General features: G+C 36.7%; 1 protein-coding gene across 1 annotated transcript in view; it reads left to right on the forward strand.

Annotated features, from left to right (window-relative positions):
• DIP2B (disco interacting protein 2 homolog B) overlaps nucleotides 1–25,537 on the forward strand; it is a 195,284-nt gene that overhangs the window by 127,748 nt on the left and 41,999 nt on the right. Inside the window, exons 7-22 of the mRNA XM_027844301.1 lie at nucleotides 457–576; nucleotides 3,172–3,369; nucleotides 4,985–5,076; nucleotides 6,326–6,436; nucleotides 7,280–7,403; nucleotides 11,158–11,267; nucleotides 12,371–12,473; nucleotides 13,244–13,308; nucleotides 13,817–13,910; nucleotides 14,467–14,586; nucleotides 18,265–18,379; nucleotides 19,637–19,776; nucleotides 21,231–21,367; nucleotides 21,823–21,903; nucleotides 22,922–23,049; nucleotides 25,319–25,433. Coding sequence (XP_027700102.1) covers nucleotides 457–576; nucleotides 3,172–3,369; nucleotides 4,985–5,076; nucleotides 6,326–6,436; nucleotides 7,280–7,403; nucleotides 11,158–11,267; nucleotides 12,371–12,473; nucleotides 13,244–13,308; nucleotides 13,817–13,910; nucleotides 14,467–14,586; nucleotides 18,265–18,379; nucleotides 19,637–19,776; nucleotides 21,231–21,367; nucleotides 21,823–21,903; nucleotides 22,922–23,049; nucleotides 25,319–25,433 — 1,853 coding nt within the window. The remainder of the gene's footprint in view (nucleotides 1–456; nucleotides 577–3,171; nucleotides 3,370–4,984; nucleotides 5,077–6,325; nucleotides 6,437–7,279; nucleotides 7,404–11,157; nucleotides 11,268–12,370; nucleotides 12,474–13,243; nucleotides 13,309–13,816; nucleotides 13,911–14,466; nucleotides 14,587–18,264; nucleotides 18,380–19,636; nucleotides 19,777–21,230; nucleotides 21,368–21,822; nucleotides 21,904–22,921; nucleotides 23,050–25,318; nucleotides 25,434–25,537) is intronic.

Below are 25,537 nucleotides of genomic sequence, written 5' to 3' on the forward strand. Positions count from 1 at the left end.
ATATGAAAATATCACAATTTCCTCTGGTGACAAAGTCATAGATACCATTAATATTATTGTGGTTTATTCCCTGTATTTATCAGTGAATTTTTAAATTTCATTTAGAGGTTAGTAAAAATAAAGATGTAAATTTTTTTCCCATCCAAGTTCACATACACCTTGATGTCTATCCAGGGAGCCCTTAGGCATATGCAGACTTTAGGTTAAGAAGCCCTAAGATAAAAGATGAAGGAAGAAATGAAATATTGGAGTGACATACTAATAATAGCGTTTATTATGATCATAAAAAATAATGTGTACATATTTATAGCTAATTGATGCTATTGAAATCAATTAAGATTCTGGGAGAAGTTCATATCATGAAAAATAGAAGTGCCTATGATGAGAAATAAATTTAAAATCATTATTTATTCAACGAATTTCACAATTTAACCATAATAATTTTCTTTCTTGTAGGTGTTCCTGTCAATAGCAGAGTCTCTACAAAAATTCAGCAACTTCTGAATACTCTGAAACGACCCAAAAGACCTCCCTTAAAGGAATATTTTGTAGATGATTCTGAAGAAATTGTAGAAGGTAGTAAAATATTTGCTGAACACAAAGTATGAACTTTCTTGTTTTTAAACAAAGGGTATCAGATCTGTTTCAAGATAATGATCTTAGTTGGGCATTAGGTAGTTGGTGGGAGCTGGGGAGGTGGGGGAGATCAGGAAAGATTTCATGTAGAAGGTGTTACTTGAACTGAATCTTGAAATAAGAGATTCTGGAAGGTAGAGATGAGAAGGGGATGCATTCCAGTCATTCCCTGGGGAATGGCCAGTGCAAGGACTCACAGACAGGAGATGTATCTTGAATTTTAAAAATCTTGAATTTTATCTTGAATTTTACAAAGGAACTAACTCTAGAACACTGAATTAACACAGTAGACAGCTAAGCAGTTTTTACATGTGGCATCAAATTTGGGGGAGGATATGAAATTTGACTTTAAATAATGCTGCAACATATTCCTTTGTTAGTCTTCCAAATACTGAGTACCTACCATGTGCCAGATACATTGTTAGGTGCTCAAGGGGACAGAGAAATACAATTTCTGACCTCAGAGAGCTTAGATTTAGATGAAAATGAGATATAGTTAATTGAAAAAGTAATTAATAAAATAAGCAATTAATAGTAACAGCCAAATATGGATAAGTGCTATTGTAGTTCAGAGGAGGAAAAGTCCCACTTTGGGGTAGGCCGTTCAGGACTTCAGAAAAAGCGGTGATCATTAATAATTTATTTATATCATCGTCAACAGATTTTTATTGAAAGCCTTCTATATTCAGATTTTTCTGTCTTACCAGGGTTTTCTGAAACTGTCCACTTCATTATTTATTAGTGCAATAGTATTCCATCACATTTGTACACCATCACTTGTTCAGCCATTCCCCAATTGATGGGCATCCTTTCAGTTCTTTTCTTTTTTTCTTTTTCTTTTTTTTTCCCCCAGGCAATTGGGGTTGAGTGACTTGCCCAGGGTCACACAGCTAGTAAGTATTAAGTGTTTCATCTGAGGCCGGATTTAAACTCAGGTCCTCCTGACTTCAGGGCCAGTGCTCTATTCACTGCGCCACCTAGCTGACCCTCTAGTTCTTATCTACCACAAAAAGAACTGCTATAAATATTTTTGTACCTATGAGTTCTTTTCCACTTGCTTTGTTCTCTGGGGCTCCACCTTGTAGTGGAATGACTTGGTCAAAGAGCATACATAGTTTAATTTTCAAATTTTCAAAAGTTTCAAATTGCTTTCCCAGATAGTTAAACTAGTTTACTGATAAGACATTAGTGTACTTGTTTTCTCGTAGCCTTTATCATCTTCCTTTCTTGTCACCTTAGCCAGTCTGATGGGTGGGAGGTGGTACCTCAGGGTTTTCTTTTACCTTGTATTTATTTCTCTAATAGTAATTTAGAGCACTTTTTTCAAATGACTTTTGATAGGTTAGGTTTCTTTCTCTGAAAATTGTGTATTCATATCCTTTGACCATTTATGAATTGATTTATGATCATAAAAAGTAAGTATGTAGTATAGGGGAATAGTCTTTCTTTTGTAAATTGGGCTCAGTTCCTTATATATCTTTAAAATGAGACCTTTATCAGAGAAACTTGTTGCAAAGATTTGTTCCCCAATTTCCTGCTTGTCTTCTAATTTTACCTTTATTGGTTTTGTTTGTGCAAAACTTTTTAATTATATGTAATCAAAATTAACCATTTTATTTCCTTTGAACCCTTGATCTCTTGTTTGTTCAACATGATATCTAACTGCTCTTTATTGTTGAAAAGGTTTTGGCCAAGGTTTTGCAGAGCAACTATTTCATCCTCCATACTTGGAATGCACTCCCTTCTCACCTCCACCTTCTAGAATATACCTGACTTTGAGACTCAGCTCAAGTCCCACTTTCTACCTAAAACATTTCCTGATCTCTCCCCCTAAACAGCCCCCGATTGCTAATGCCCTTCCTGACTGAACTTTCCTGAATTTATTATGTATTTAGTCTGTGTGTGCTTAACATGTACATGTCATCTCCCTCAGTAAAGTATTAGCTCCTTGAGAACAGGGACTGTTTATTTTATTGTTGTGTTTCTGTCTCCTAAACAACTAGTAGGCTGCCTGACACATAGTAGGAGCCTGATATGTGCTTGTTGATATATAATATATAGCTGTTTATAATAATTTCTTTATTTCATGAAAACAGTCAAACAGACAAAACCAATTGAACAAGTCTTCACAGAGGAATGAACAAATAAATTAGACCTACTTTGAAAATTAGTATCTATAGCTACAGTGCCTTGCTACCCAATGGACACCTACTAAATGTTTAAGTTGAATTGAATTGAACTCTAAAGTGAGTTTAAAACCAAGTTAGTGCAAACAGTAGGTTTACCTCTAGGAGTAGTGGGTTTAATTTCACTTGGAAGCCTTCAAGTAACAGCTAGATAACCACTTATTCATAAATCTTGCCGTTACAAATGCCAGTTCAAGTACTAGTTAAGTTAGCTATTCTCTGAGGTCCCTTCCAATTCAAAGATTTCCTAAGAAAGGAAAAATTCAGCAGCAAATAGGGGCCTAAAATTTATGAGTATTGTGGTTATTTCATGTTGCTTTTTAATTATTTTTTCCTTCTCTGTATGCAGTACCTCAGCCGGACCCAAACCAGCCCAAACCAGAAGGACGTCAGATGACTCCTGTGAAGGGAGAGCCATTAGGAGTCATCTGTAACTGGCCCCCTGCTTTAGAATCAGCACTGCAACGGTGGGGGACCACTCAAGCCAAATGCCCTTGTCTGACTGCACTTGATGTTACAGGGAAGCCAGTTTATACTCTAACATATGGTGAGCTTAAGAGATTTCAGTTCCTGTTTGTCCTCCTACTTCTGGGATATAATAAGATATATGAGGTTGTAGCAAAAAAGACAGTACTTCCAGAATTATGTATGGTAGGAGGTTTGCAGATAAAAGTAACTGTTTTTAGCATGATATTCAATAATTACTAACCTTAGTGTTTTAGCAGCCCTTTTAAATTAGGTTGGCTCTTCAGTACTAAGTATATTGTCAAGTATTTACATTTTCCATAGTAATGGTTGAAGGCCTGCCAATATTTTAAAACTATGAAAAGAGGTTTAGTAGCAGGGGAGGAAAGAGACTTCCTAACAGTTCATGTCCTGAGCACAAGGAAGAATATTTAAAGATAGAAATGCAACACTAATAATATTCTAGTAAAATATATAGTTAATTTATAGGAGTAATGTCTTTTGTTCATTCATTTTTACTATAAGTAGTAAAACCCCAAACTAACATTATTTGCAGTAGAAAAAAACTAGAAACTTTCCCAATAAATTCAAGAACAAAACAAGAATATTTTGTTTCCCCACTGTTATTTGATATAGTTTTAAAAGTCTAGTGATGTCAGTAAGACTAAATTAAGGACTTAATGGTGTAAACATTGGTAAAGAAGAAACAAAAGTATTTCTATTTGATGATGACATAATAGTTTACTTAGAAAACTCCAGACAGAAAATCATCAAAGAAATTAATTAAAGCAGTTGATAGCTTTCGTAAAGTCAAAGAATATAATGTCAATGCACAAAAATCAACAGCATTTCTTTAGAGTAATAACAAAAGCCAGAAGGATATAATCAAAAGGGATATCCCATTCAAAATAACTATAAAATACATAAAAATATCTGGAAGCCAGTCTACCAAAACTCTTGAAATTTATAAAAATGCAGTTACAAAGCCCTCTAAAGAATAAAATATTTTTTTGCAACAATGTTTTCTAGCTGTCCTTAACACCACTTTTGCAACAATCCCTCCATTATAACAAAGAAAGAAGAAAGTGATGTAAAATCTACCAGCGTATGGACTGTCCTTTCATTTTTGTCACAGGGGGTGGCTTTTAAATATGGGATTTGGGAAGGATATATTTGAAAGTGAATGTGATATAAAAATAAATTATTTCAATAAAATTAATATTTTCTAAAACTTCAGGCATTCTTTTTCAGTGCACTGTTAGTGGACATAGCAAAGAAGCTTTGAGATCATCCTTTACCTCAAGTAGGGCAGTCTTATTAGACAGGTGAAATATGCACATGGGAAATAATAGAGACCAGTAATACCAATAATCATGAAAATGCATTTCACAGTATCATTTTCTTGCCAGAAACTTTGGTGGCAGTGGAATGTAAGTTCCATGAGAGAAGGGACCTTTTTTTTTTGTCCTTGGATAGCACCTAGAATAACGCCTGGCAAATAGTAGTCAGACCAAATACATTTTTATTTAACTAAATTGAACTATATTGGAGTTTGTTTTATTGTCCCATCCCCAGCCTATTCAATGCCTTCATAGTAGCACTGCCATTGCTTTTTTTCAATGTGAAAACCACATTGCTTAGGCACCAAATGAATTTGACCTATGTAGTCCATTGTAAAATTGTCTTTTTCTTTCCAGGAAAATTATGGAGCAGAAGCCTCAAGTTGGCCTACACACTGCTTAATAAACTGGGGACAAAAAATGAACCAGTATTAAAACCTGGAGATAGGGTAATTTTTTAAAAATGTCTACTTTCTTGTTTCTTTCTTTAAAATGAAAGGAATGGTGGTGGGGTCATTGGAGTAACAATTATATTTTTATTTGAACAGTATCAATAAAGCACTTATTTTTCAGAAAGAGACAAATAGTCATGTTGAGCTTTCTGCCACTACTTTTTAGAATCATGAAAATTGTTTGCAGCCATTCTCCTAGGCATAATACTTTATTGTAATTTTAGTGTTCTTGGATTGAAGGGAAATGATAACATTTTACTTAAACCAGTTTTTTGCTTCATGTGTCCATCTCTTTACTGGCTAATCAATTAAGTTTTAGGCTACCAGTACAACAAAGAAAAGAGGGCTTAGGTCTTTCATAACCTAACCACCTTCAAACAGAACTTTGAAATTTATTTAGAGTAGCAGAAATAGTGATTAGACTATCATTTTATTTCATTTTATTTTATTTTTATTACAACCCCAAAACCTCTGTCAATTTTCTCTTGGCTTTTTTTTCTGCTTTATATATTTCTTCCTAAGAGGAACCAAATTAAAAATCTTTTATACGCCTTTGAATTGCAAATGTCTATTTTTACCTTAGATATTTATTGAATTTGAAGTGGTTTATTTTTAAAATGTGTTAATTTTTTGGTAGCTAAATATCAGTTTCTCTTAATGTTAAATATTTGTGCATTTTAAGATTATACAACTTCATGTCAAGCCTCCATTGAGAACATGAATATAAGATTGACTTTTTCAAGAAGATCAAAAAGTCCACTGGATTAAATTTTTAAAAATTATTTTTTTAATGTGGCAAGAGGCATTTGAGAAAAAAGTATGCCTAGAAACATCCAAGTCTGTAACTTTACTTTAGTGGAATACAGGGTGATTTCTGAATTCCCAAAATGTGTTTTTTCCCCCAATAGAATGGACTTTCTTCTGTAGGAGGGAGCAGTTTGTTCCTACTGTGCATTTTATAGCAGCTGATATTAATGCTTAACACTAAGAATAGTTTCAAAATTTATCCTATCTTGGGAACTGGATCAGAAAATAACTGTTTCACTACTGTCCACCATAATTGCCATTTATGTAATCATAGGAAGGCCAGTATGTTTTAAGTATTTTGCTGTCTTATTTTTATTAGCTTAATTTACTCCAGAGTTAACAGTTTACTCTTTACATTTGAATTTTTGCATCATAAGCTATAGAGTGTGACATTGAGAACTTTGTTTCCCTTCTAATTGAATGTCATCATGAATTTTAGGTGGCCCTGGTCTACCCCAACAATGACCCTGTCATGTTCATGGTGGCATTTTATGGATGTCTTCTAGCAGAGGTGATCCCTGTACCTATAGAAGTGCCACTTACTAGAAAGGTAACATTGACAAAGCCGCAAGGCATGGTGGTGGGATAGGAGATATCAGAACATCAACATTTATTTTGGGTAATGTATTTCAGTTGCTCTGACAGTAAAGTGCTTACTTTCTGACAGTTTTCCTGAGAATTCAGACAAGTTTTAGAAACATACATTTTCAATATGTTCTCAGATTCATGGATGTAGAAGCATAAGAGAACTTAGAGGGGATCACCCCATCTCCTCTTTTTGCTGCTGGATGTGCTGAGACTCATAGAATTTAAGAGATTTATCCGAGTCATGCACAGAGTGAGTTGTAGTGGAAAGTTTTGAACCCAGGCCTTCTAATTACAAATCCAGCTAAATGAAGGAAGTGCTATTCCTTTCTTGCACCTCTGTGTCATGAAAGTATCATGAAATATAGTTACTGTTTGATTTATATCTTGCTATCCTGAGCAACTAGCATAGTTCCCAGCATATAACAAACACTTATTGATTGGTTAATTCACTGGAACATTGGGGGAAACTAGTCCTTTAGTGGCCAGTTCTAGCATTTATCTCAAGTCAAATTGGGTAATTTTTGATCCGTGAATAAATGGGAAAATTGGGGGGATTAGAATTAATTTTCAGCAATGTGGAACAGCTTGGTATAAACGTTTAATTTGTTACCCAGAAGATAATATTTTCCAACTCTGTGTAAAAAGGTTGTTACTATTTAAATTCCAGGCCATTGACGGATTCTGGCACGTCTCCATATCATTAGCTCACACAAGTGACACAGAATTACCACAGGTTAGATTTTTGATAAGTGTAAGGTCAGTTTTTACTTCTCTGATAGTAATGCTGTCTTATTCCCCTCTGCAGGATGCTGGAGGACAGCAGATTGGCTTCTTGCTGGGAAGTTGTGGTGTTACCTTGGCTCTCACCAGTGAGGTTTGTCTGAAGGGGCTTCCAAAAACTCAGAATGGAGAAATTGTACAGTTTAAAGGTTAGTGGAAAACTCACTTGGGTTCAGAAAGTCAGTTTCACAATTATAAGATAGAGGAGGCAGAGGTAGCTATGTATGTCTGAAAAAATTTGGAGCTTTTAGTCAAGAAGTGATTACGGCAGCCAGAAAACTAATATTAGCATTTTAGGCTGCATTGAGAAAAATAATATTTCAGACTAGAAGAGTACCATGTCTAGAGAATTTAGGAAGTACCGCATCTTAGGAAGCTTCAGTCTCAGGGAAGGACATTGAAAACGTAGAGGGAGATTAGCCAGAGTAAGATAGTCAGAATGGTGACCAACTTCATGGTATTGCCATATAAGGATTGATTAAAGTAAGGGAAGATATTAAGCCTAGAGAAGGAAAGGCTTAGGGAAGAAATGGTAACCATCTTAGTTTTTGATAGGCTGCTGTCATGTGAAATGGAGATTGAAGTTTTCTTACTTGTCACAGTAGGCAAAACCATGAGCAATTGGCACAAGTTTCAGAGGCACCATTTGGCCTGACATCTCTCAGGTCTGACACTTTTTCTCCACTCACACAACTCCCACCTTAGCTCAGGCCTTTACCTCCTTCCTAGATTACTGCATTAGTGTCCTCTTTGGTATCCCTGCCACGTATGTCTTACCATTTTAGTCCATCTTACACAAAATAATTTTCCTTAACTACAGATCTGAACATGTACCTTCCCCATTGAACCAATGCCAGTGACTTCCTGTTGCCTATAGGACAAACTTTTATCTTTAACCCCACCTCATAGAGTCCCTCTCTTCTTGTGTGACACAGCTCAAGCACCATCTTCTACATGAAGCCTCTCCTGAGCCCTGCAACTGCCTTCCTCTCTCTCTCAAGCTACCTTATATTTAGCTACTTTGTATGTATTTCTGTTTGTTCACTTTGTATTATGCTACACGTATGTACATATGACCATTAGAATGTGAGTTCCTAGGGGCAGCTAGGTAGTTCAGTGGATAGAACACCAGCCAAATCCAGCCTCAGACACATAATACTCATTAGCTGTGTGACCCCGGGCAAGTCACTTAACCCCAGTTGCCTCACCAAAAAAAAACAAAACAAAACAAGAAAAAATGTGAGCTCCTTATGAATAGGTAATATTTCATTCTTTGTACTTGTGTCACCAGCGAAGTACCTGACACTGTTAGGTGCTTAATAAAGACTTGTTGATTGATTGATTGATCCAAGCTGTCCAGAAGTTGAATGGACTGCCATGGGAGGTAGTGAATTCCCCTTTCCTGGAGGTCTCCCAGCAAAGGCTGGAAGACCAATTATGTAGTACACTGTATGAGGAATTTGTAGTCGTAATGTTATGTATGGGTTGAACTATGTGGCCTCTCAGAGCCCTCCCAGCTCTTCTGTTCTGTGATAACAGGTGTTAGCTATAAGTTAAGACAGCATTAAAAGGTAACAAAATTCAGATCAAACACAAATTCTAAGGTTAAAACATTATTCTTCTTTCCTTTAAAACAGTAAACTACAAAAAATAGGGCATTCCGTGTACTGGTTGGGCAGGTGCAGGGTGAGAGCAGTGTGTTTATTGGAAAGTAATTATTGTGTCAATACAGAATGCATCATAAAAATTATTTTAGACAAAAGTAAATAGTTTTTTAGTTATCTGAAATAGCTAAGGTTTTTATTTTATGGTTTTCTAATATGTTCAGGTTTGTATAAGTGATCACCATATACTTGAGTTAAATATCTTACATAATGACAGAATACTAATCACTGGGTGTCAAATGCCAAATGAGAGTAGCAGAAGAAAATTGCTTGAGATTGTTGAGGTGGCAGTTTCCATGAAAGGATTAAGGTTCTACCCAATTTTGTTGTAGTCCTTAGTATTTTCCTTGTTTCACCCTTCTTACTAATGTATTACTGGATAGTAAAAATTCCCAATCCAAGAATAATTTTCATTTGTTATGTTCCAGTAATTCGTTTCAAACAAAATAACAAAAAAGTCTTAGAAATACCTAAGGAGGTGCTCTCTGATAATTTCTTCTTGACCCTAATTTTCTGTTCCTTACTAGGAAAAGACAGCTTATTCTTGAGTCTGATGTAGAGTAAGAGGAGCTCAAGCTGACCTAGTCCCTCTCAAACTTTTCCTAGATTATTTTTTGGGCTTTAGAGGCCTTCTACTCTGGGCTGCAGTTTATTTCCAGAATAAATACAGAGTTCTACAACGTTAGTAGAAAATAATTGAGATAAGATACTGTTACAAATTTTGAAAGAACAGTTTGCTTCTGGAAACCATATGGATCTATGCTGAGGCAGCTTGTTTTAATTATTTGTATTGGTGTTTTATTCATGCCACCAAATAAGTTGTAATCTCCGTAAGAGCAAAAACCACATCTTGTCTCTAGTGGTATGCAAATTAACTGGGATAGAATAGAATGATTGAATTGATTGACTTCTACAGTAAACCTTTGTAAATTTTTACATTTCTAAAAAATTTGCCTGCCACATGCAGCAATCACTTATTTTACATAATTTAGTATTGAATTCAGAAGATTTTGACATGTTCTTTAGTTGTGAAACCACATTTTCATCAATTTGGATATTGAGTATACCTTTAACAAGCAACACATTTTTCCAGAATTATCTCTGACTATAGTGCATAGGTTGTCAATGAAGTTTAAGTCAGACAAGTTCTCAGACCATTTAAGCACTTTTATCTTCATCTCCTGGATAAATGACACTTGCCATGTTGCAAGCTTATATTGCATCATATGCAGTATTCCATCTCCATTTGAAAGTTCTGTTTTTCAGGATATTAATATGTTTATTATTCATCAGTGGGAACAAAGAGGGCCCACTGGAAGTTAAACCCTCACCCCTAACATTTTGGGAGTATATGTTTTATAGTCTTAAGAACATTTCCAGATCTTATAGATTCAGCTGGACTTCTTCTTTGGAATAGTCTTGAATAAAAAAATAATGTTTCATCAATAGAAATTACCTTTTTCCCATCTTCAGAACTTTCATCTTTGTGTATTGTCTTGCTTTGACAAATATGTTTTATTCATAGCAACAGTTAGCAGCCATTTTTAAAAATTATTCTTTTAACTGTGAATAGTTTGGTGAATCCAGCTTCAAAAAACCTCTTGTCAGTAGAAGAAACCAACTGTCAGTAGAAGAAACCAATTGTCAGAAGCACATGTATGTGACCATTGCTGTCACATAATGAAACCATATCAAAATTATTGCTTATTTAAGATAATTCACATGCAAACTCTGTAAGCCACCCATTGTTGAGCAGTCTTTTGTAATCAGTAAATGCTGAAGTGCTTAATTCAAAAAGAAACACTTACTAGAAAATATTTGCTAAAAGAAGGAAGAAGGTGTACACCCTGAACTGAGGAGTCAGGGGACCTCGCTCCGCTCTAGTTCATTGGACAGGTTATTGAATCTTTCAAGGACTTGAAAATGTTGAAAGAATTCCATGATAAAAGGGTATGGCAGTGCACTCTTATGAACCACTTTGTGTAAAGATAGGCAGGTGGGGAGGAAATTTGCTTTTTTTAATGGAAGGAGTAATCTTCTCATGTCAATAAAAACTGGCAAAATCAGCCCTTTACTAAATTATATTAGGTTTTACAGGTAAGAATCTGGATTTAATTAAAAATAAAATAAAATTTTAAAAAATCTGGATTTGCAAAGAAATCCAGTTGATCATAACATAACAACTAAACATTGCCATAACAGCTAAAACCACTAATTACTTTCTTTGGACTTGATTTAGGTTGGCCTCGACTCAAGTGGGTGGTAACGGATTCAAAGTACCTTTCCAAATCGCCTAAAGACTGGCAGCCACACATCTCACCTGCTGGCATAGAACCCGCCTACATAGAGGTAAATTCTGAAATAGGTTCAGAAATGTTAATAAACTTTCTATGTGACTATAAATAAATACCCCCAAAATAATTCATTTTGTAGGAGTTTTAATAGGAGCAGCTTCCTACTTCTATGTTAAATTTCCATGTAACTGAAATGAAAATGCTTTCTAATGGTACAACTGTTGAAGCGCTTCTTCCCACCTCCCTCTTCACTGATAGACACCACTAATTTCAGGGGCTAAAGAATGTGGGATTCACATGCAGGAAACTGAGAGGTAGCAAAAAATTACCTCAGGCATCCAGCCCACAGTGAGCTTCAGAAAAGTAAATAAGTTTAAAAGAGGATATATGAAGGAAGGAATAGTTAGCAACATGGTTCTACTGTTTCTGCTTGTCCAGAAAGCTATGAAGAAGTGAATGAAAGGGGGGAAAGCCATGTAGTATAAAGGAAAGAACAGTTTTTGGACTCAGAAGACCTGAGTTCAAATCCTGCCCTGATTACTTACTGCTCACTGTGTCTGTGACTGTGGGTAAGTCACTTAATCTCTTCAGGCCTTGGTTTTCTCATCTGTAACATTGGGAGTCAGGGGAAGGGTGATTAGACATTAAACATTTATTAAGTGCCTACTGTGTGCCAGGCACTGTGCTAAGTGCTGAAGATACAAAGAAAGGCAAAAGATAGTCTTTGCCCTCAAGGAATTCCCAGTCTAAAGGAGGAGACATATACAAACCAGGTGTAGACGGGACACATTGGAAAGAAATGGCTATGTCACCTTACTTTTCTGATCCTTAGGCTCTTCATCTGTAAACTAAGAGCAGTGGACTAGATCTTATCTAAGATTCTAACTGGTAATGACACCACAACATGTATTCCACAGATGTCTTGTTTTCCAAAAACCGTATTTCATTTCTTTGTGTATATTCACATTGAACTGAAAAAGTATAGGTTCCATTGTGGGGGATCTTTCAGATACTTTTGTAGCACTTGGCCTTTGTCTGACTCAGTAACTTAAGGAAGGAAGAAAATTATTTTATTTATCAAAAACACACTCTTATGGCTTTACAAACTTCTGGGTTAGAAATCACTCTTTAATTATGCCCCCCCCTTTTTTTCCCCAGTACAAGACAAGCAAGGAAGGGAGTGTCATGGGAGTCACAGTGTCCCGGCTTGCCATGCTGTCTCACTGCCAAGCCCTGTCCCAGGCCTGCAACTATTCTGAAGGTCAGCTCACATTCCACAGCTGCCCTCATTGTGTTACTTTCAGATGTACTAACATTATCTCAGAGACGAATCGATAACCTCCTTTTGAATGTTCACCTTTAGAGTAAAATATTCATAGTTTGAGCAGCTTCCCTGTTGTACCCATTCTTGCCTTGATTCACATGGTGGGTTTGTTTTTCTGGATATACTATAATTTAAAGGAGAAGCCTAATTCTGGATAAGCCAAATAAAAATGATTTTGAGAGATTTAGTGAAGCAAAAAGAAAAGCTTTAGTTTAATTCTCCTTCTGGCTGCATTACAACATGGACTTCATCTAATCCTCGGTCAGAAGTCGCTACACTTGTAAGTTTGGTAGGAGAGTCACAGAACTTTAACCCAAACAAAATATGAGAAAGATTTAGCAATATGGAGATACAGGTTTTATGGTTGAGGTACCATGTGGTGATTAGGCCCCCTAAAATATCTTCTCTTAGAAGACAGATACCAGATTGTATAAAGTACTTAATATGTTGCAGTTACTGAATGTTTAACAAGTATGGGCACATCACCCAGTGATCATAGACCAACTTGAGGCTCCCTGACAATTTGTATGTAATAATTAGAACCCAAAGCCTGAAACTGTGAGATAAATGGAATCATAGCACTTTCAGTTAAGGAATTGTTTGAGTTGGGGAAGTGATATTATATTGCCACTTTGGCTACTAAGTGATTTTTCACTTTGAAGATATCGCCTACTACCAAATTTTTTCTTCCATTTTTCTGTTTATAGGGGAAACCATAGTCAATGTGTTAGACATCAAAAAGGATGCAGGGCTATGGCATGGCATATTTGCGGTAAGTTACTCTGACTAATAAACCTACTGTGTAAACTGAGTAACGGGATTTATAAAACAACTGCATTAGATTTGTTGGTGTGGATTAATATCCCAACAGTGGTTGTTTTATTTGAAATAGCACTTTTAGCTAACCATCCTATTTTCCAATGGCATTTTATTCAGATGTATGATGTAAGTGTTAATAAAAATGAAGAGGAATATACTGCTGCTTTTACTTGCTTATGTGGTTGTCTATACCCTTTACATGAGAGCACATATGAGACAGAAATAAGAAGCCCATCTGGTGTGATGGCTCTTATCCCAAAAGACACCATGAATGCCATATGTAGACTATTGGCTTTTAAAAAAAAGACCTCTCAGCGACTTACCTCATCTCTTTTTCTGCTGTTGGTGGTTATACATAGTTAACATTTAGAATTTGTTTTTTTGTCGTTTTCTGGTATACTGTATCTCATGTTCAGTGTTTAATTGATGTTACTTGTTTTGTATCTTTTGTTGCTTTTCAGAATGTTATGAATAAGATGCATACAGTTAGTGTTCCCTACTCAGTGATGAAGACTTGTCCCCTGTCTTGGGTCCAGCGAGTACATACTCACAAAGGTAGTCACAGACACCTTCCAAAGTTTAATCTTCAACCTTTAAGCTTCTAAACCATAGTCAAAATTGCCAATGGCCGATTTTGGTGGGTGGGGAGGGAAGATATGGCTTATTGTCTTAGTGATATGTAGTTCTCAGAGAATGGCAGTTTGGCTGAAAGATAAGGATTTAGTTGCTGTAGACTAGGGTAGATTATTTACTTCCTCAACTTCCTTGTTCATAGATTGAGATGAATGTGCCTTAATTTAAGTGCTTACAAGGAAGTATTGGGATGAAAAAAGTTGTATTGGTAGTTAAATTGGTAGGTAAACTGTGATTAGCATACAGGCTATAGTTGCAGTCATCTATTTGTGACCAAGCCACTCCCCTGAATGTGGTATCCTACAGACTTGTGAGCACTGGACACAATTTGCTTGAATAGTGTTTTACAAAAAAACTTTGAATCTTCATTAACTGTAAACTACAATCCCTAAAATAGAGGTTGATTTCAACAGAGTAAAAAAAATCACTGAATTTAATTTTTTTTCTGTGCTAACTTTTTTCCGTTTTGGATTTACAGCTAAAGTGGCTTTAGTAAAATGTCGAGATTTACACTGGGCAATGATGGCACATCGGGACCAAAGAGATGTGAGTTTGAGTTCTCTCCGCATGCTAATCGTAACTGACGGAGCTAATCCTTGTGAGTATTTCTGTGGTGTACTTCTTGGAACCTACTTTCTTCTAACTTGTTTTATTTTCCTGTTATAAAGTACAGCTACTTACTTCTATGTGATATTTTCTTTCTTGGGATAAAAACCAACTAGTGCTCTGCCAGTCAAGATTATCTTTTTGTTACAATATGATATGTAAATTTCTATGTATGGCACATGGATATTCTTGATTCAAAAAAATCAAGATCATTTTGTTTTGGGATAATTAGATCTATACCAAGATTTTCTTAATCCCTCTCTTTTAGAGTCAGGTAATATCAGACCTTAGTTCTTAGGCCAATTTGGTATAAACAAACCCATTATCAATAGGCAGGTTTAGTAGTCAATTATATGATTAATGTTTAAGAATAAAAAACTAAGAGGACATAAGTAGAATATGGTACTAAACTAGTACATACAAAATATATGTGTTTCACTTACTATGATTTTTTTTTAATTTTATGTTCTGTTCCCAGTTTCCCCCCTCCCCCACCCAGTGAGAAGGCAAGAAAATCAAAACCCATTATAAATATGTATAATCATTTAAAACAAATTTCTGTATTAGCCATGTCAAAAAGAAAAGAGCTTATGGTTTGATCTGTATTCTGAGTCAATCACTTCTGTATCTGGAGAGAGATACCATGTTTCATCATGAGTCCTTTGGAATTGTCATTGGTCATTGTGTTGATCAGAGTTCCTAAGTCTTTCAGAATTGATTGATGTCTCTCGGAGATATTGTACCCTAATACATGGCCATGGCCATGGCCAATTCTAATTTTCAAGAACTTATTTTCTTCAGTGAGAAGAAAATTCAAACAATTATTTTCTTCAGCTCTTACCAAGCTGATAATTCTCTTTCTTCCAAAGCTCTCTGTGGTGCTTCTGCTCTTTATGGTCAGGTTCCTTTTTTTAATTTGTTCATTCTTCCAGCCTCCTTCTTGACTTTGTACTTTATATTGGTACTAGGCTCTGCCCACTTCTGCAGGGGAAGGCTGACCCAAGCCCCTATCCTTTTCTATCTTTTTCCTGCTTTCACAGTTCAGCCTGGGAACCTCTAAGTTTTCCCAAAGAGGTGTGATCCAAGGAAAGGTCTGTTCACTGCCCTCCTGGTCACAGTTCTGCAAATTCCTGACTCAGGTTTGGGTCTGTTGGCTTCTGGGTGGTTGAGTTTCAGTAGACTGCTGCTGAACTCAGATACCATTAGGCTGATGGGAAATTCTACAGATTTAGAGCAATTGAACTGCTGGCTTTCTTTTGGTCCTATTTATTCCACTGTAGGCTTATGTGCCAGGCAACAGGCTGCAGCTGATTTGCTGTTTTGTTCTGGAGCTCAGAACTATGCAACTATGTTTCCAGAACTTGTTCCTTCCTCATACAACTGGGGCCCATGCTCACTTGTGACTACTCCTCTCCACCTAGCCTTTGGAACCCAAAACTTGGTAATGTGCAGTAGAGCTGCCAGATGACACTCATTCCTACACTCAGGGCTGATTCAGGATTCCCTGGGATTCTTTCTACCTGATGCTTCCTGCTCTGATCTTCTTTCCATCCCCGGGCACTGGAATGTTCTCTACCGCTGCCACCACTCGTGCTCCTGGCCACCTCCCTTCTCCCGTGTCCAAAGATCTATTGATCTCTCTCTTTCTCTCTCTCCCTCCCTCCTTCCCCAAAATTTGTGACCTTTCATGATCAGATTTCAGTCTAGTACATTTTCTACATCATTGTGAAGATAGATCTTCTGGGCAAGCTAGGCAAAAATGCTTCCTCTCACTCCACCATCTCCCCTCCTACAAATTGAGTTATTTTAGGACAGATTGTTAAACTTCTGGAGTTTCTCCTCTCAGTGTACCCTGCTGCTAGACTTGGCCTTACCACTCCCATCCCTAACATCCCTACTCAGTGGTCTTTTCTAGCTCCTTTTGTTGGTATAGAGAACACCCCAGCATTTTTATCAAATTTCCTGCAGAGTTGCTGATGTCAGCCCGGCTACCTAGAGGCTCAAAGTCTTTGGTATTGTGGAAAGTGAGATGCCTGGCTTGATGACACTTTTTCAGCCTGTAAGCTACTGAGGGTAGCCTGAATCATTGATTGTCTCCATGTGATTATGGAGATAACTGTCCTCATTGAGATGGTGATGGCCCTGGGTGCTGATGGCCCAGTTACAACATTTGCTTCACTAGGGAACATGCTGCAACTACCGTTTCCAAAACTGTCATTCCTGTGTGTGCTCAGAAGGGGAAGAAAGATAAAGAATACCTCTAAAAAAAAATTAAACTAAAAAATTAAATTAAAAAAAAATTTTAAAATAAAGAATTAAAAAAAAAAAGAATACCTCTGGTACATTGAATAGATCCTCTGCTTCAAGAACAGGCAGCCCCTCAGACATGATCCAGGGTGATGGTGGAGACCTCACAACTCTCATTCACACCATATACCCTCAGCTTCTGAAAGTGTCTCAGAGATTACCCCAGGTGTCCACAATCTATACAAGATGAAGGCCAACAGAGTTCTAAAAGTGCCAGCCATCAATGGGAATAGTTCTGTCTCCAAGAGCAAGTTTGTCAACCTGTATGGCTGGCTGCCATGAGTTCTTACTTGATGGCATCAGAGACACCGCAGATATGATGATCTTGGGTAATGTGACTGTAGTGGCAGGACACAGTGATGTGAGCAAGAACTGCTGTGCTCATTCAGACCATTTGGGGCTTTGGGGCATGCAGGAATCCTCATCACAGAGACAGGCATCAACCAGAAACATTTGTAGGCTTCTGTGGAGAACTGTTAGATGTATGAAGCCTACAAAGAGAAAAGCATCTTTGCCACTCTTTAGACATCATCTTGAGCAGGTATTTGAGGAAATGAAAGACAGTGCCATTGTATATACTGTTGGATCCTTAGATGTGGAAATAGATTCATAGTGACTGAACAGAAATGCAGTGGAGAAGATAAAATGAAACACAAATGGTTTGCTGTAAGCTAAAGAACGAACAGTTTCAGGGTCATTCTGACTTTATCTTAAACAACTCCTTCAATAACCAGGCACTGGCCCAATTTGAGCTATGGACTCATAGAGGAAGTATTCTGTACAGGTGCACTTCTGCTCAAGAAACTGGATGAGGCTGTGACTTGAGGGCTGCCTTCATTAGCTGAATAGGAAGCTGACAAAGCTGAGAGTACCTGGGCCTGCCTCAGGAGGGCCCCTTCAAACCTAATTACTACTGGTACTGAGGTCCTGGTAGTCCAAAGATGCCCAATGGCTAATAACATCTTCCTGCCTGCCCAGCTTCTCTTGCACAGGGTAATAAATGGTGTATAGCTTAAAAAATAAATAAACTCTACTGGCATAACCAGACTTTGTCTGTAGTATTTACATGTCGATAGTAAAAATGAGATTTTTGACATTTTGAAATAAATTTGTGTAAATTGGTAGGAATATCCACTTTCTCCTATGTGTACCTTTCAGTGCTGTCCAGCTCTTCCTGAGATGTGAGTTCATGGATTTGTCCTTGAAATTTATAATTGTACCTTATAGAGCCAATAAAATAGTTTTAAGTAAATTTATGTACATTTAATATTCTGTATTTGTTTCTCATTAGAACCTTTTTAAAAACTGCAATAATGAAATTCGCCATTATCAGGTTTAAAGCTGGTCTGTTCTATTTGCTTAGGGTCTGTTTCGTCCTGTGATGCTTTCCTGAGTCTGTTTCAGAGCCATGGTCTAAAACCTGAAGCCATCTGTCCTTGTGCCACATCTCCTGAAGCTATGACTGTAGCAATTCGCAGGTACTGTTCAGTTCATCAAATACAGAACAAAAAGTTGTATGTTACAGCTGAGAAGGAATGTTTGGTACTCACCTGGTATTGCCCATGGACACTTACTTAATGCTGTTTATTCAGAGAAATAAAGTGCTTTACTAACCTAATAGAATGAAGGTGACTGATGACAGTATTTTGATTTAAATCATTACCTGAGAAAAGAAGTTTCATTTATTTTCTTACTGTTACCATTACTATTAAGCTAAATGTGCATGCCTGATCTAGTCTACTAAAATAAGGCTTTTTTTCCATATTGTTTTTATCTGTGGTTTTTTTTTTTGTTTTGTTTTTTAGTTAGGTAGCATTGTGGACTTGAAATAAACTGTTCTTGATTATAGCAAATGTCAGGAAACTGCATCACAGCAGTCCCTTTCTGGTTTTGCTACTGCTATCCTAGTATAGGCCCTTTTTACTATCCTCTTGAACTTTTTCCATAGCTTCCTAACACGTTTTTTGTGCCTAGTCTCTTCCCCCTCCAAGCCATCCTTACTTCTACCAGGTTTATTTTCCAGATACCTCTATTTGGTCATGTCACTCCTCTGCTCAGAAAATCTCCAATGTCTCCATATTCCTCACCACTAATGTTCAGATGCCTCTGCTTAGCATTCAAGACCCTTTACTATCTGATGCTGTCCCATCTTTCAGACCTCACTTTACTCCCATGTTCCTGCCAAAGCAGGAACATTGCCTCCATATTTCCATTTCCATCCATTTACTCACACTATTCCCTATGACTGGAGTATGCTTTCTTCCCACCCCACTTTATCTATTGATATCCTTTAAAGCTTATCCTTTAAAGCTCAACTACGAAGATACCTCCACCATGAAATCTTCTCTCATTTTCCCACTTCAACCAATCAATGATAAGCCCCCCCACCTCACTTTGCATTTTGTTGTACATCTCAGTGATGTACCTGTTATAGTTATCTGTGTGTGTATATATAAACTTTGTTTCTCCCACATTCGAGGGCTTAGTATATTGCTTTGCATATAGTAGGCATCTAATAAATGATTGTTGAATTGAAATTGAGAATGTTTTCCTACACTGATGAAAACTCACCCTTCTGGCCATTCCTTATATTCTCTGTGATTCTATAAGAATGTATTGGGTTTCTGATATACTTCAGTCAGAAAGAATTCAAGTTTTTATTTCATGGAGTTAGTGTTTTACTACCATAGTTAAAAGTATTAGACTCCAATTTAATTTGTTTTTTTTCTTCTCAGACCTGGAGTTCCAGGGGCCCCTTTGCCAGGACGAGCTATTCTCTCAATGAATGGCTTAAGTTATGGGGTAATCCGTGTCAATACTGAAGATAAAAATTCAGCTCTTACAGTACAGGATGTGGGGCATGTAATGCCTGGAGGTGAGTCACAAGAAGTGCCATCTAGTTTTTTTAAGGGTGTGTCCCTGGAGCTTGTGGGGCCTGATAAAGTAGGAGTCCAGGAGCCCAGAATCCTGGATCCACTTAGGACCTTTGCATGTCAAGTGGCATATAGCCCCAGGCAAGTTTCTTACATTCTCAGTGCCTCCCTGCTTTTAAAGTGGGGGTAATTAGTCATTACCAGGAAATCTTAATTAGGTCATGAATAGAAAGTCTTCCAATGTAAGGAAGGCCTCTGTAAGTGCTTGTTGCTAGTAAATGTGGTTTTCGTTGTATTGGCCAGAAATGCTTATCCAGTGCAGGTGAGGTGGTGCAATAATTACAGTCATTCTTCCAAAGACCTCTTCTGCAATTACTGCTACCAAGAGCAGCATCCCCATGCACATTTCCCAAAGGAAATAAAGCATCTATTCAAGACAGGAAGTGAAACACAGAAAATTACTGATTCTTAGAGGTGCAGAGAGTTGGAGGCATTGTTTTCATGACTGTAGACATAGCTGGAAGGAATTTTACTAAAGATGAGTAAGACCCAGTGAAACCCCCAGTTTCATTTGCCTTCAGAGTTGTTTTTCATCAGCAGTGACACATAATAGTCTTAAGATCTTTAGTGTGTGATGTGTAAATTGAGTGTGGCAAATTTTACATATAGTATCTGTACATGTAGTAATTGAATGCAGAGTAATATGAAGTGGAAAAAGCACCAAATTTGGAATCATGAAACCTCGGTTTAGATCCCAGCTTTGTTACTCAACTTGCTTGTGACCATCACCAGTTACTTCTCTTCTCTGGGCCTATAATCTTCATCTGTAAAATGATAGGGTTGGACTAAATCAGAGGTTCTTAACTTTTTTATGTGTCAAGCACCCCTTTGGCAGTTTAGTGAAACCTATGGAACTCTTCTCAGAATAATCTCTTTAAATGCATAAATAAGATACCTAAAATTGCCAAGGAAATCACTTATATTTAAATATAGTTTGTAGACAAGAAAACTGTAGTCATGTGATTGAACATTAAATCTAATAGCTGTAGTTATTTCAAAGTAACAATGAACATAAACAATATTTTGAGCTCTCCAATTATAATGTGATATTAAAATATCTGAGTTCTATTGATGACAAAGTCACAGGTACTGCTAATATTATTTTGGTTTGTTGATTACATTTATTACTTAAGAAAATACTAATTTCCCTGTAGAGATTAATGAAAATATAAAGATGCAATTTTTTTCTTACCCAAATTCATAGACGCCCTGAATCTATCCACAGACCCTTTGGTTAAGAACCAGTATGGCCTCAGAAGTCCCTTTTAGCCTCAATTTATGATGCTGTGATCCTATGAAAGAGAATGGGATAATACTGATTTCAACTATGCCAACATTTCCACGGATAGTTTATTTTGGTGATCTATACTCATGACCTACATTTTCCATGCATTAGGGATGATGTGCATTGTGAAACCAGATGGACCCCCCCACCTCTGCAAAACAGATGAAATTGGAGAAATCTGTGTCAGCTCCAGAACAGGAGGCATGATGTACTTTGGACTTGCTGGTGTGACCAAAAACACATTTGAGGTATCTGTCTTACCTTGTATTTTGTCTTCCTAGCCTCTTCTTAACCTACTAGGAACAAGATTCTCATACAGTAGTTCCTTCTGTTTTTAGAAGAATCAATTCTAGATGACATGAAACTGCCAGGTTTAGGGTAACGAAAATTTTTCAATCTCCAATATGGATTTTGTCCATAGAGTTACATGTGCCTGATTTTGAATGATAAATAAATGAATGAATGAAAGAGTGGATGGATGGATGACAGAAAAATAGTATTTTAAAAATGCAATTAGAAGAAGGAAAACTACTTCCTTGAATTTATAAATTGAAATTTCGAACTTTTCTTTGTTTAAGACCTGGGAGTGGTTTCCCATAAAGCCAGTGTTTTATTAAAATGTGTAATGTATTAGTGACTTTGATCAAATGATATATTTTTAAAACTACTATGTTATTTTCAGCATCTTCCTTTTTCCATTTAGGTGATTCCAACTAATGCTGCAGGATCTCCTATTGGAGAAGTGCCCTTTGTCCGATCAGGATTGCTTGGATTTGTTGGGCCAGTAAGTAATATTTTAGTTCTTATATTTTCTGTGTGTTCAAGATGAAATACTGAGTAGATCAGATTTTTATTATTTCAGTAGTTTGGTAGGACTGAGAAATATGACTTATTAATTAAAATAGTTTCAATAGAAATTATAATCTATTTTATGAGGTAGGTTGTATTGCTTTGGCTACTCAGTTTATTTGGCTCCATAAAATAAGACATTTCTAATTTTCAGAATTGTCATTACACGGTTATACTTGCCAAATTCGATTTGATTAACATATTCTAATTTATAGAAAAGTAGTGATAAGAATTATCTTCAGCAATAGAGGAAGTACTACCTAGATAAAGTAGTTACCATGTGTTAATATAGCATGGCCCTTTATAAGGAGGATTGAAGTATGTTTGGTAAATTCAGAAAAGCTTGCAGTGAAGAGAAATGATTAATTTTTTTGTAATTAGAATTCTGGGGAAATTGTTGGCTGTGCTGCCTTTAAGTCAGACTTTTTGGAGGTTCTGACAAGAATGAGATGCCTTGCTTCTCTTCACCTTAATTGACCTGCACAAAGCACCAGCACGTGACTTTGCCATTTGCCCTGACCCTACAGACTGATCTCTGAACAACATGTGAATGAGTATCTCTTGGTTTTATTCCAGACACAAGTAAATTTGTCCTTAAAAAAGCTAAGAAACCAGACTCCACCTGAGATTGTTTGCTCTTCTTAGTTCCCATGTTACATAACAGTAACTTGTAAATCAGTGAGTGTGTTACTTGAAAATTTATAACAAAAATAGACTAACATTTAGTATGGATCAGGAAAATAAGTTATGTAACTGGCTCATGTGGAAAATTAGATGGGATCACTAATTGCTCTTCTGTATTTTTAAGGTTTCAATTTAACATTTCATCCTAGAAACAGATAGGAAAGAATGCCTTCTGTCTGGATCAGGCAATTTTTAGTCAAGGAGGTATATGGAGACAGACATATGTTCCCACAAATCAGATGCCCGTTGACTGCTGTTTTATTTTTCAGGGTAGTCTCGTATTCGTGGTTGGAAAAATGGATGGGTTGCAGATAGTTAGTGGCCGAAGACATAATGCTGATGACATTGTTGCAACTGGATTGGCAGTTGAATCAATAAAGACCGTCTATAGGGGCAGGTGAGTAGTAGAAAATTCTAATATGCTTGGAGCATTAGATAAGGGCTAAGAATTCTTGATAGAATGATTGAACTGGATTTCTCTTAGTAAGTAAGTTACCTTTGTGACATGGAACTGAAAACTAGCTTTGAAAAATACATGTTTAAAAGTTTTGAATTCCCTGTTCCCAAATGAAGTCAAGTGAACATGCATTTATGTGTTTACTGTGTACTGAGCATAGAGCTAAGTGCTCAGGATAGAAAGAAAGGCAAAAAAAAAAAAAACAGTTCCTACCTTCAGGGAATGAAATTCCACTTTTTGCCTTCACGTTCTAATGGAGTTCACGGAATGTAATTAACCATATACACACAAGATATGTTGTTGTTCAGTCATTTTCAGTTGTGTCCATTTCTTCATAACCTATTTAGGGTATTCTTGGCAAAGATACTAGAGTGATTTTCCATTTCCTCTCATCTTACAGATGAGGAAACTGAAGCAAACAGGGTTTGCAAATGACTTGCCCAAGGTCATACAACTGTTAAATTTCTGAGGCCAGATTTGAACCCAGGAAGACGAGTCTTCCTGAATTCAGGCCTGGCACTCTATACACTGTTGCCACCAAGATAAATTGGAGGTACCTGAGAGAGAAGGCACTAGTTTTGAGGTGGACCAGGAAAGGGTTTTTTTTTTTTAAATATTATTTTATTTTTTCCCCAATTACATGTTAAAACAATTTTTTAAATTTTTTAAATTTAATTTTAATTTAATTTTTTAAATATTTTTCTCAAAGTTTTGAGTTCCAAATTCTATCCTTCCCACACTCCCTCCATTCTCCCCTCCCTGAGACGGTAAGCAATCTGATATAGTTTATACAATCATGTAAAACATTTCCATGTTAGTCATTTTGTACAAGAAAATGCCAATTTAAAAAAAGAAAGTGAAAAATAGCATGCTTCAGTTTGTATTCAGATGGTATCAGTTCTTTCTCTAGAGGCAGATAGCATATTTCATCATGAGTCCTTTGGGATTGTGTAGGTTCACTGTATTACTGCGAATAGCTAAATCATTCATATTCTTCATTGTATAGTATTGCTATTACTGTATACAATGTTCTCCTGGTTCTGCTCACTTCACTTTGCATCAGTTCATGTGAGTCTTTCTAGGTTTTTCTGAAATCATCCTGCTTGTCATTTCTTATAGTACAATAATATTCCATCTAAAATCATATACAATAGCTTGTTTAGCCATTCCACAATTGGTGGGCATCCTTTCAATTTCCAATTCTTAGCCACCACAAAAAGAGCTGCTGTAAATATTTTTGTACAAATAGATCCCTTTTTTGTGGTCATGGCCACATTTGCCAGGCTGGTGAAGCATGTGGACCCCTTCTCAGAATAAAAGTTTTAAATATACTAAATTTCAGTTAGAGGTTAGAGAAAATAAAGATATAATTTTTTTCCTGTCCAAGTTCACAGACCCCTGAAAACATACCCCTTGGTTAAGAGCCTCTGTTATAAAATAAACTTTTTACCCTAGGATTTAAGACTTTCTGTAATCTGGCTCCAACCTACCTTTCTAAGATACTGCTTTGCTATAATTTACATTCCAGGCCTAGGCTCAGCCTCCATACTTTCTGCACACTGTGTCTCCTGTTCACAAGATAGTCTCCTCATCTTTCTGAAGTCTTTCAAGGCCCAGCTTCATTGCCTTTCTGTCTCTGAAGCCTTCCCTGATCTCCTCATTTATAAGTGATTTTCTTTCACAAGTATTTTGTACTGCACTCTTTGGCCCTCTCCTGTGAACATGTTATTAGTAGTATATTGATTATGATTATTTTTGTTTCTTGTATGACATCTGTTCTATTATAATTTTCTCAGAGACTATTTCGTTTCTTCTTTTGTATCCTCAGATCCTAGTGTATAATGAGTGGCACTTAATATTAATCTTTGTTGCATTGATGTCCCCTTTCTCTGTAATAGCGATAGCCCATGTTCATATGTGCTATTATTATGTATACTTTGTGGTCACAGAGTTTTTATATATTTAGCTCAAATGAGCCCCATAACAGCTCTGTGAATTAGCCAGTGCAAGTACTAGTCTCATTTCACATATGAGGAAACTGAGGCACCACCACTTGTTCAAGGTCACCCAGCTAGCAAGTGACATAATTGGAACTCAGGCCGAGCTCCTGTGACTCTGAGTGCACTGCTCTTCCCAGGGCCGCTTGCTTCCTTATTTCATTTCACTAGAGGTTGAATGTGTCATTGTATTTATGATTTTTCCTTCTCAGGATCGCTGTGTTCTCTGTATCTGTGTTTTATGATGAGCGCATTGTAGTGGTGGCAGAGCAGCGGCCTGATGCTTCTGAGGAAGATAGCTTCCAGTGGATGAGCCGAGTACTACAGGTAAACTAGCCTCCCAGACTTGGGGAGTTAGAACCAGTAGGTTTTATTGTTAGAGAGAGAAGAATCATTGCTTAGTCACAATGTGGATGTTAGCTTTGTTCTCA

The sequence above is a fragment of the Vombatus ursinus genome, unplaced genomic scaffold (assembly GCF_900497805.2).
Source record: "Vombatus ursinus unplaced genomic scaffold, bare-nosed wombat genome assembly UNPS02014941.1, whole genome shotgun sequence".
In the NCBI taxonomy this organism is placed as follows: Eukaryota; Metazoa; Chordata; class Mammalia; order Diprotodontia; family Vombatidae; genus Vombatus; species Vombatus ursinus.